Source organism: Caretta caretta, chromosome 7 (assembly GCF_965140235.1).
Source record: "Caretta caretta isolate rCarCar2 chromosome 7, rCarCar1.hap1, whole genome shotgun sequence".
NCBI lineage: Eukaryota > Metazoa > Chordata > Testudines > Cheloniidae > Caretta > Caretta caretta.
In genome coordinates, this window is record NC_134212.1 from 8,287,551 (window position 1) to 8,299,859 (window position 12,309).

At 41.5% G+C, this 12,309-nt stretch overlaps 1 protein-coding gene across 2 annotated transcripts in view; it reads right to left on the reverse strand.

The window, feature by feature from the left end:
* SUCLG2 (succinate-CoA ligase GDP-forming subunit beta) overlaps positions 1-12,309 on the reverse strand; it is a 243,939-nt gene that overhangs the window by 196,435 nt on the left and 35,195 nt on the right. For both annotated transcript variants that reach the window (XM_048856939.2, XM_048856937.2), the window contains exon 2: positions 5,809-5,950. In XM_048856939.2, coding sequence (XP_048712896.1) covers positions 5,809-5,950 — 142 coding nt within the window. The remainder of the gene's footprint in view (positions 1-5,808; positions 5,951-12,309) is intronic.

Here is a 12,309-nt window from a genome sequence, read left to right on the forward strand (position 1 = left end):
GGATTAATTGGGGAAAGGAGACAATGATCTGAGAAAGTGTCCAAAAAGGAACACTTCTCACTCAACTGCTGTCAGTCTAATTCTGACTCAGAAGAGTCAATAGTCAATTGCAAGAGGCCCCAGAGAAGAATCTAAGATCAGAATTCCAGAGAATCAGGGAAGATAAACTTCACATTTACTGACATTGACTTGCATTACAAACTTGAGACCAAATTCCAATGTACCTAGTGAAGTGGTATACAAATACTCAATGCAGAATCTGGCCTCACAATATTTTAAGCTTTTCTTTTAATATACAAAGTTATTTTTACTATCCAAAGGTCCATTCAAACTAACAGGATGCATGGTCATTTCAATGAACAAATCTTGAAAAAAGTTATTTCAATTATTCCAGTATTTCATTGGGCAGATTAATATTTTAGATACTTCTACACCAACTTTCCACACAAAGATGGACTACAAGCTGTCAGGAACAGTATCCCCGACAATGTCACGGCCATACCCTTTAGCTCCTGGAGATCAGTTCAGATCTCTGATATAACCATGTTAATTTACTTTGTTGTGTGCAAGATTTGAGAATATTTAACTAAGCAGTACATTTAAATGGCTTATGCATATATGAAACAGGAGACAAAAAACAGCTTTTTATTGCTAAACAGACAATTGCTGGAAGATTGGCACAGGAGCCATCATATTACTCGTGGATAGTTTATCTGTTCTGATTCAGAATTGTGTGAATGGAAAACAAAGGGCAAGCTGCTATCAAATAGAAATATCTAGTAATCAGGTTTTTAAAAAACGCTTAAAAGCGGGGTCATTTACCAGATCACATTCTCTTTGAATAGCACAGCTACTCTGTCATGTTTGAGCTGAAGACCCTGTGACACAGGAACATTGTGTACTTCAATACTCTGTGCTAAATTCTTCCTACAAATACACCACAATGTTGATAGGGAACATCAACAAAGCATAGAATTTGGATTTAGCACATCTGGGTTCCTTTCCTGGCTTTTGTCACACACCTTTTGTCACTCATAGATACTAAGGTCAGAAGGGACCATTATGATCATCTAGTCTGACCTCCTGCACAACGCAGGCCACAGAATCTCACCCACCCACTCCTGCAATAAACCCCTCACCTATCTCTGAACTATTGAAGTCCTCAAATCATGGTTTAAAGACTTTAAGGAGCAGAGAATCCTCCAGCAAGTGACCCGTGCCCCATGCTACAGAGGAAGGCGAAAAACCCTCAGGGCCCTGAGGAAATCTGCCCTGGAGGAAAATTCTTTCCCGACCCCAAATATGGCAATCAGCTAAACCCTGAGCATGTGGGCAAGATTCACCAGCCAGATACTACAGAGAATTCTTTCCTGGGTACCTCAGATCCCACCACATCTAACATCCCATCACAGGCCATTGGGCCTATATACCATGAATATTTAAAGATCAATTAATTGACAAAATCATGTTATCCCATCATACCATCTCCTCCATAAACTTATCGAGTTTAACCTTGAAGCCAGATAGGTCTTTTACTCCCACTGCTTCCCTTGGAAGGCTATTCCAAAACTTCACTCCTCTGATGGTTAGAAACCTTCGTCTAATTTCAAGTCTAAACTTCCCAATGACCAGTTTATATCCATTTGTTTCATAGATACTAAGGTCAGAAGGGACCATTATGATCATCTAGTCTGACCTCCTACACTATGGTGCTAATAAGCGACGGTCACATAACCACCACCCTACACCGGAAACCTACTGACTGCTAAACTTACCTACATGCCTCCAGCTTTCATCCAGACCACACACCACATGATCCATTGTCTACAGCCAAGTTCTACGATACAACCGCATTTGCTCCAACCCCTCAGACAGAGACAAACACCTACAAGATCTCTAGCAAGTGTTCTTACAACTACAATACCCACCTGCAGAAGTGAAGAAACAGATTGACAGAGCCAGAAGAGTACCCAGAAGTTACCTACTACAGGGCAGGCCCAATAAAGAAAACAACAGAACGCCACTAGCCATCACCTTCAGCCCCCAACTAAAACCTCTCCAACGCATCATCAAGGATCTACAACCTATCCTGAAGGATGACCCATCACTCTCACAGATCTTTGGAGACAGTCCAGTCCTTGTTTACAGACAGCCCCCCAACCTGAAGCAAATCCTCACCAGCAACCACACACCACACAACAAAAACACTAACCCAGGAACCCATCCTTGCAACAAAGCCCGTTGCCAACTGTGTCCACATATCTATTCAGGGGACATAGGGCCTATTCACATCAGCCACACTATCAGAGGCTCGTTCACCTGCACATCTACCAATGTGATATGTACCAGCAATGCCCCTCTGCCATGTACATTGGCTAAACTGGACAGTCTCTACGTAAAAGAATAAATGGACACAAATCGGACGTCAAGAAGTATAACATTCAAAAACCAGTCGGAGAACACTTCAATCTCTTTGGTCACTCAATTACAGACCTAAAAGTGGCAATTCTTCAACAAAAAAACTTCAAAAACAGACTCCAACGAGAGACTACTGAATTGGAATTAATTTGCAAACTAGACACAATTAATTTAGGCTTGAATAAAGACTGGGAGTGGATGTGTCACTATACAAAGTAAAACTATTTCCCCTTGTTTATTTCCCCTCCTACTGATCTTGTAAAGTACTGGAAATGGCCCACCTTGATCATCACTACAAAAGGTCTCCCCTCTCCCCCCCCTCCTGCTGGTAATAGCTCACCTTTCCTGATCACTCTCATTACAGTGTGTATGGTAACACCCATTGTTTCATGTTCTCTGTGTATAAAATCTCCCCACTATATTTTCCACTGTATGCATCCGATGAAGTGAGCTGTAGCTCACGAAAGCTTATGCTCTAATAAATTTGTTAGTCTCTAAGGTGCCACAAGTACTCCTTTTCTTTTTACGGATACAGACTAACATGGCTGTTACTCTGAAACCTGAACCAAGATTGTCCCCTACAACCATTTCTTCTTTGAGGTCCTCACTACTCACCAAAACCAAATCTAAAACAGCATCCCCCCTAGTCAGTTCAGCAACTACTTGATGAAGGAATCCATGAGCTATCGCATCTAGGAAAATCTGAGCCCTATTATTATTACTAGCACTCGTCCTCCAGTCTGTATCTGGGAAGTTAAAGTCTCCCATGATCACACAGTTTCCATTAAAAACATTAAAGAGGGCTCTATCCATATCCAAATTAGATCCCGGCGGTCTATAGCACACCCCAAGCACTATCCCAGGGGAGGCTCTAGTAGTTTTCTTCCCCAATGTAATTTTTGCCCAGACGGACTCTGTCTTATCCATTCCATCACTTCTTATTTCTTTACATTCTACCTCATCATTGATATACAACGCTACTCCACCACCTTTACCTTTATTTCTGTCTTTCCGAAACAACACATACCCTTCAATACCCGTAGTCCAGTCATGACGACTATTCCACCATGTTTCCGTTATCCCTATATCATCTGGTTTTACTTCCTGCACCAGTTGCTCTAGTTCCTCCATTTTGTTACCTGGGCTCCTCGCATTGGTGTACAAACATCTTAATTTTTGCTGTTTGGCCTCGCTCACATTCTGTACCCAATGAGGCATGGTCATTCTACAGCCAGCATAACCTATTAGACTGGTATTCACACTGCCCTTCCTCCTTATATCCATTCTCCTACCCACGGCTGTATCCTTTCTTACTTTGTTTTCTTCACTCTCAATGCATGGATCAGAATCCGGCATGGAGATTACCTGGACATCTCCCAACCATCTCCCCCAAATTCCTAGTTTAACGCTCTCTTAATCAGTTGTGCCAGCCTCCATCCTAGAAGTCTATTTCCTTCCCTACTCAGATGAAGTCCATCCTAAGAGAACTGTCCTCTGTCCATGAATGTCTCCCAGTAGCCATACATCCCAAAGCCCTCCTTATAGCACCACTGTCTAAGCCATCTATTGATGGTCATAATCTTGTCACACCTTTGTTGCCCTTCTCTAGGAACAGGCAAAATCCCACTAAAGATCACCTGAGCCTCAATTTCCTTAAGCGTCTTCCCCAACCTAGCATAGTCTCCCTTAATACTTTCCAGAGAGAATCTAGCCGTATCATTTGTTCCCACATGAAGGATAATTAGGAGATTCTTTTCCGCTCCCTTTAGGATCCTTTTCAACCTCAGGTCTACATCCCGTATCTTAGCACCTGGAAGACAGCACACCCTTCTATTCTCTGGATCAGCTCTGGTTACAGGCCTGTCTATTCTTCTCAGTAAAGAGTCCCCGATCACAGAGACCTATCTTTTCCTGGTGACGGTACTATTCTCCAGTCTATCCCCTGTTCCCTGTGGCTGCAAGTTCTTTCCATTCCTATTCTCCCTTGCAATCCTCTTCAACCCATCCTGTATCCTCCTGGGGCTCATATTTGGTGTAGTCTCCATTGACTCTTCCCCTTTTCCTACAGGACTAGCCGCTCTTCTCTTCTTCCTTGCCCTTCCACCTTCAGTGACTACCTGCTGAGCCCCTTCTTCATTTTCCAACTCTACAAACCTATTCTTGAGCTCTATTTCTCCTTCACTAGCCCGTCTTTTCCTTTGCCTGGTTCTTTTAGTCACATGCTTCCACTGACCACTTTCCTCACCCAGCAGTCTCCCCTCAGAATTCCTCAGTCCTGCTTCCATCTGCAAGTCAGAGCTTTCCACTTCAGACACCTCATGTCTTCACTCCATAATCTGCCCAAACCCCTTCTAAACTCAACCAGACTTTCCACCTGCATCTCCAAACCTTGGATCTTTTCTTCCATCAGCTCTATCAGACGGCATTTCATGCATACAAAACTCTTACCAGGTACCCCCCTCCAAGATCACGTACATACCGCAGCTTCAACATCCAGTCATCTTCATTGTCTCTTCCACTGTATGGGTCACTCCCACTGCTGCCTCTGTATCAGTTATAGCCTTCCCACCTAAATCCTGTTAATCTGGGAAACACAAACCACACCACCACCCACAGCAAAAACAAACCCCAAACAAGCACCACAAGACAAACTCCCCTTTCAAACTCCCACTGAAACTCCCCTGTTTACAGCTCTGTTTGCTGCTCCTGTGCCGCTACACCTTTATGTGACCCCAGATTCCGCATATGAACAAAACCCACTATACACAAATACAAGTCTGTTTAAAAGCAATTTGATTTACACTTGTTTTCTTCCTTTGTTAGAACAGAGTTTTGTTTGAAAACACGGTGGTTGTTTTTTAAAAAGACATTCATCTGTTTCTGTCTCTTGCTCCCGAAGTCATGACCCTGCTCAGGATTGTGAGTTCAATCCTTGAGGGGGCCATTTAGGGATCTGGGGCAAAAACTGGGGATTGGTCCTGCTTTGAGCAGGGGGTTGGACTAGATGACCTCCTGAGGTCCCTTCCAACCCTGATATTCTATGATTCTATGACATGACAATGATTTCTATAGCAGCCACTCATAATGTTACAATCTTGATTCTGAATGTATTAAAACTGACACAAGTAATGTTAAAGGCTCCATGTTATATGCAGTTTACAAAATAAAATTATGATGGAAATAAAACCACGCTCTGAAAAATATTGCTGTTATAAAGCTCGCTTCACATGTGCAATGAAACAAGCACTTATCGACTGGATGATATTTCAAACCTCTACAATAAACATTAAATTTAAGATTGTGTACAACTAATATAACTTATTACAAGGCAATTTATTTTCTAGGCTGGTATCTAGCAAAGCAGATAGTCACTGTTACTAGTCAACTTACTTAGCCTCTTAGCAGCCTCCAGGGCATCATTTGCAGAGTCAGCCACGAAGAATCTCTGAACTGTAACCCCATTGTCTGCCATCAGTTTTTTACTCTGGTATTCCTGCAGGTTCAGCCATCGTCTCGGGGTTAATTGAACAGCCTCCAGAAATAAGGAGAAACAACAAAATGCTCATTATGAACCGTTCATGCAACAGTCAACTGAACTATTAAGCCTCAAACTAACAACAAACAAAATTATTTAGGAGAAAAGGAAGAATGTGCATCATTTTAGGAAAATGCCATCTCAACATGTGCGGCAAACACATTCTGACACCTATCAAAGATACTAAAAGGCTGCACAAGGCTCACAGGGTGATCTTGGTTTGATGTGTGTGTCTCATTTAAAATCAACACAGGTTTGCAAATTTCCTTGGTTTGATTTCTACAGTATATTTATGGTTTTATGCATTTCTGTGCTACCTAAAAAGATAATAAAATTGTTACATTAATAAAAATATTCTTTGCTTTAGTTTAAAGTCCATAAGATACAAACAATACGTTTCTCAGACACTATATACACACTTTTCAGAGGGGTAGCCATGTTAGTCTCTATCAGCAAAAACAACGAGGAATCCTTGTGGTACCTTAGAGACTAACAAATTTATTTGGGCAAAAGCTTTCGTGGGCTACAACCCGCTTCATCAGATGCGGGGAGTAGAAAGTACAGTAGCAGATATATATATATATATATATATATACACACACACACACACACAGAGAGTACATGAAAAGATGGGAGTTGCCTTACCAAGTGGGCGGTCAGTCTAACGAGACAATTCAATTAACAGTAAAATACCAAGGGAGGAAAAAATCACTTTTGTAGTGGTAATGAGGGTGGCCCATTTCAAACAGTTGACAAGAAGGTGTCAGTAACAGTAGGGGGAAATTAGTACGGTAACATCAGTTTTTCTAATGACCCATCCACGCCTAGTTTTTATTCAGGCCTAATTTGATGGTGCCCATTTTGCAAATTAATTCCACTACTGCAGTTTCACGTTGGAGTCTGTTTTTGAAGTTTTTTTGTTGAAGAATTGCCACTTTTAAGTTTGTTATTGAGTGACCAGGGAGGTTGAAGTGTTCTCCTACTGGTTTTTGAATGTTATCATTCCTGATGTCAGATTTGTGTCCATTTATTCTTTTGAGTAGAGACTGTCCGGTTTGGCCAATGTACATGGCAGAGGGGCATTGCTGGCACATGACAGCATATATCACATTTGGTAGATGTGCAGGTGAACGAGCCCACTGATGGTGTGGCTGATGTGGTTAGGTCCTATGATGGTGTCCCTTGAATAGATATGTGGACAGAGTTGGCACCGGGGTTTGTTGCAGGGTTTGGATACTGGGTTCGTGTTTTAGTTGTGTGTTGTGTAGTTGCTGGTGAATATTTGCTTCGGGTTGGGGGGCTGTCTGTCTGTCCATCCTTGCTTACAGAGCAACCAGCAACTACACACCACAAAAACAGACTCCAACGTGAAACTGCAGAAGTGGAATTAATTTGCAAACTGGACACCACCAAATTAGGCCTGAATAAAGACTAGGTGTGGATGGGTCATTAGAAAAACTGATTCTACCGTACTAATTTCCCCCTACTGTTACTCACACCTTCTTGTCAACTGTTTGAAATGGGCCACCCTCATTACCACTACAAAAGTGATTTTTCCACCCTTCGTATTCTACTGTTAATTGAATTGTCTCATTAGACTGACCCCCTACTTGGTAAGGCAACTCCCATCTTTTCATGTACTCTGTGTGTGAGTATATATACCTGCTACTGTATTTTCCACTCCATGCATCTGATGAAGTGGGTTCTAGCCCACAAAAGCTTATGCCCAAATAAATTTGTTAGTCTCTAAGGTGCCACAATGACTTCTCATTGTTTTTATATACACACTGTACATCTGAGTAGGAAATTTTTTAAAGGGTTAAATTTTCAAAGTAATAATAAATCCCAACACATTTTAAAAAGTTTGGCATCTATTCCTGATTGGCTCTGTTTTAGTGACCTTTTGTTAAAGGAACTAGCAAATGACCAGTGTGGCCATATGAGTCCAGGAGTAGCAGCAGAAAGAACAACTTCCCAACCTCACCATACAAGGTATACAAATTATTCATACTTATACATGTGTATAATTATGTATGTGTGTGTTATATATACCATGGGGGGGAGGGAGGGCTGGGAGAGAGATAGAGACTTATGCACACAAACCAAAGGCCAAGAAAACAAAAGATCACAAGCAAATGTTGAGTCTTGCCTCCATGGGAGCCACAGGTGCACCACTGAAAAGTGCAGACAGGGGCATTTCAGAGTTGTGAGTTCAAAGGAGTGGGCCTGATGTCTACTCCTTTCTATACGGTACTGCTACATGACCAGCTGATCCAACTTCACCCTTTTTAGCTGAGATGCCTCAGCTCTTTCTTTAAAGCTTCAAATACTAATATTAAAGACCTTTCCTGGCTACTGCTGAACATTGTGAACAATTCTCTCTAGCTTCCTCATCTAACATGAGCAGCTTGGATGAACAAAGTTAGAAACGTGGTGCAGTATTTTTTTATGTCAGTCACATCAGGTGGCTGCTTGCCTGGCTCCACTTTACACTCTCCAAATATAATTGGATTGTGTTTTTAGGCTAAACGAATTTAGTGATGGTGATGAAAGGTGCCAGAGTGACAGCCCTGGAGACTGAAGTCCCATTTATCCATATAACGGATACTGTACAGAAAAGAATGAAAGCATGCACCGCCCCCTTCCCCCCCCCACCTCTTCCCCCCTAAGGAGTCTCAACACTGACTTAGAGGCACCACTACCAGGAGAGAATAAAGTCTCCATGTCCACTGTTAACAATACCAGCCATTTAGTGTCTGAAAGCACCTAGCACACACTGGGTTCTAGAAGAAACACATAATTACAACAATTTAGTAGTAAAATCTACTTCAGGGAAACCACATAACAGATAGCTTTGCCATCAAATCTGTGCGTCCCTCTGGACATTTTCCCTCTATCCCATAAGCCAGCGTTTCCCAAACTTGGGACACCGATTGTTCAGGGAAAGTCCCTGGCGGGCTCGGTGGGTTTGTTTACTGGCCGCATCCACGAGTTCGGCCGATCGCAGCTCCCACTGGCCGCGGTTCGCTGTGCCCGGACAATGGGAACTGCTGGAAGTGGCGTAGGCTGAGGGACGTACTGGCCGCCACTTCCCACAGACCCCATTGGCCGGGCACAGCGAACCACGGCCAGTGGGAGCCAGGATCGGCAGAACCTGCGGACGCAGCAGGTAAACAAACTGGCCGGGCCCGCCAGGGGCTTTCCCTGAACAAGCGGTGTCCCAAGTTTGGGAAACACTGCCATAAGCCATACCACTTATCTGGCTAAGTTATTGTAGATCCAAATTTCCTTGCTTTTGTACATGTTACACTTCCATTACTACTATATTTTTTTAAAATATATATTCCATGATCTAAAGTCAAAAATAAATTTAACGTATGTCATTTAGGCCCTAATCCCGCAAAACATTTGTACATGTTTAACTACAAGCATGTCAGTAATCCCACTGATATTAAACACATTGGTAAATCATTACAGAATTGAGGTTTTATATGTTTCCAGATCAGAGTGTTACAACTTACAGTAAATATGGAACAACCCTCATTGTCAACACAATTTCTTGAAAAAATTAACTTTAGTTAAAATTTACAAGGGGAAAGTGTGGGGGGAACATCTGAAAGTTCTACTATAACCTGAATTTGAAATGTTCCATGACAAACCAACTCATGCTCCCCTCTCACACACTTAACCAAGCATGACCATACTTTTAGAAATATCTGCAGGCTGGCTAACATTTCTTCTTGGGATCCACATTAAAATGGTTAAATAGAAAAGGGAAGAGTTAACTGACAAGGAACATCAGCCTGAATGACAGCAGTGCTACCTGGCTGTGGTTTAATTACAATCTGTATCATGCAGAAGACGCTCTTCTCCTTATGGAGAGATGAACTGCTGCCCCTGTGGCAGATAACCCACCATAATTTCTCAGCTGCTCATAAAATAAAAAGCACTGAAGGCATGCTGGCACCTCTCAGTTGGACATAACAGAAAGGATTATTTATGATATTAATATTTTGATCTCTAAAAGCAGGACATAAAACAATGATTATCCTTATATAGTTTTATACTAAAAACAAAAAAATGGTAATATGTCCACCTTTCAACAATATATGGCTTTTATGCAATACTGGAGTTTTAGATATTACATTATATCAAAAACGAACATCCATCTGTTGCCACTTCCTTTGAAACAGAGGACACAAAAGACTGATATTAAAGACACGTAAAAGCCATGTACTTTTATACAGGAAATGTGAGGTTTTGTATATTACAAAGTGATTCCTGCAGAATTGAAACAATTACAAATGGCTCAGAACTCACATTTTAAATAATGGTTGAAGTATTTTAGAAGAATAAAATGCTTATAGTGAATACCTACAATAACCTGCCTCTAAATTTTAGGTAATAATTCCACCATGCAAGTGTCTCAACTTGTTTTTTATTTCTCTATGATCTTCAGAGTCAATACATTTACTTTTCGATTTATACACCACATCCAAATTTAAAGCCACTAACTAGTCACTCTCGTAATTCCTGAATGAGAATATTTTCCTTCTCATGTTTTCTTCACAACCACACCCTCAAAGGGGTGAACTCTCACACATAACCAAAGCTTATTTTAAGGCTAGAAGGGACTATTATGATTGTCTAGTTTGACCTGCTGCAACACATGCTATGGCATCCTACCCAATAATTCCTGCATCAAGCCCCTCATTTCTATTTGAATTATAGCATCTCTTTTAGAAAGAGTAGAGAAGGTTTCTTAGATATATCCAGCACATTAAAAAGCCCCCCCGCCTCTTTTCCTCTGTGTGTGTGTTCAAGCACAGTTATAACATTAAAATCCTGGGGGCTTAATTTTACACTCTTCATTTGGATTCTTTTGTCTTCAAAATATTCCTATGCTGCATTCATTCAACAAAATGTTAATGCACTCTGCTACAAATTAATTGCCACCGATATATAGTTCAATTCTTTATTCTGTGTAAATATACATATCAGATACATACACACATGCAGATTGGAGTGAAGGATTACAGAGTCAAATGTATTTCCCCAGGAATTTAGAAGTGATGAAACAGGGGTATACAATACTATATATCACACATTGAGGAAACTACTGTCCACTAGATGTCAGTTTTCTAATTTAAGGAGAAACAGCTACTTATAAGATTAAAAGAGGTTGGCTGATCTAAAGGCTGGCAAATACAGACACAAAAGTATGGTAGCTCAGTATTGTAGGGGCCAATCATTATCAGATGAGTGCTCAGGAAAGGTTGGTGCTTTACTGCATGTTTACACTGAGGACCAAACATGAATTGTGTAATTTCTTCCCTTTGTTTTCACTCCTGATTGCCCCTTTCCCCAACACCAGTGTAAACCTTCCCAAGCATTACTTGATTTCTCCTTCCAAGTAAGGTACTTATCTCATGAGCTCTCATTTACGCTATCAGCTGCCAGGCATCCCCTCACATACCCTACTAGAGCAGCAGCCAAAACAACTGCAGTGAAATGGAGTCTCAGATGATTAGACCCATTAGAGGTGACCTTGCAGCACGTAGCTACTGATCCTCTGCCTTGCCAGATGCAGTTTGAGATAGCTTTTGTGGGGAGAGGGGAGTGGGGGAGAGTGTGAGAAGAGCCTTTGCAACCAGAATGCAGCATCAGCCAGGACCTCCAAGAGCAAATGACTGAGTCCTACTGTGTGTGAGGCAAAGGAGAATCCAAATGCACTACATAGGCCCTCATCCAACAGAAGAGCAATCCCAGTTCACTGTGGAACTAAGTATTGGGGAAGTTAATAACTAGTTTAAAAAAATCCCTTGTTGGTCAAGGGATCGGGAGCTCATACCCATAACTCTGGTGAATCCAGTAGGTTTTCTATGCTTTTAAGCCACTCTTCTTAAAATTCCTCATGTGCCTGATTAAGCTCCTGCCTGCCTGTTCAGGTGCCTCTCATGCATTGAAAATTCTGGCCATTATATTATCTGATGAGCCCCAAAAGAATAAGATTTTTTTTACAAGTCTTCAATGGGCATAACATTATATAAATGATAAAAATTATTTCAGCTGTAAGAGAAGGTAGAAAAATAAGAACACTTTTAAACTGTTCAGGTCAGAAGACAACTATCTTGGAAGAAAAAGCTTGATCAGACCAGCTGGCTTTGAGACATTCTGCTGTGGTTACTAGTTGTATTTGAGAAGTACACCTCTTTGTCAAGGCCAGGAGCTCAGCACAACATCTGTGAAAAGAAAAGGAGTACTTGTGGCACCTTAGAGACTAACCAATTTATTAGAGCATGAGCTTTCGTGAGCCACAGCTCACTTCATCAGATGTGTACCGTGGAGGCTGCAGT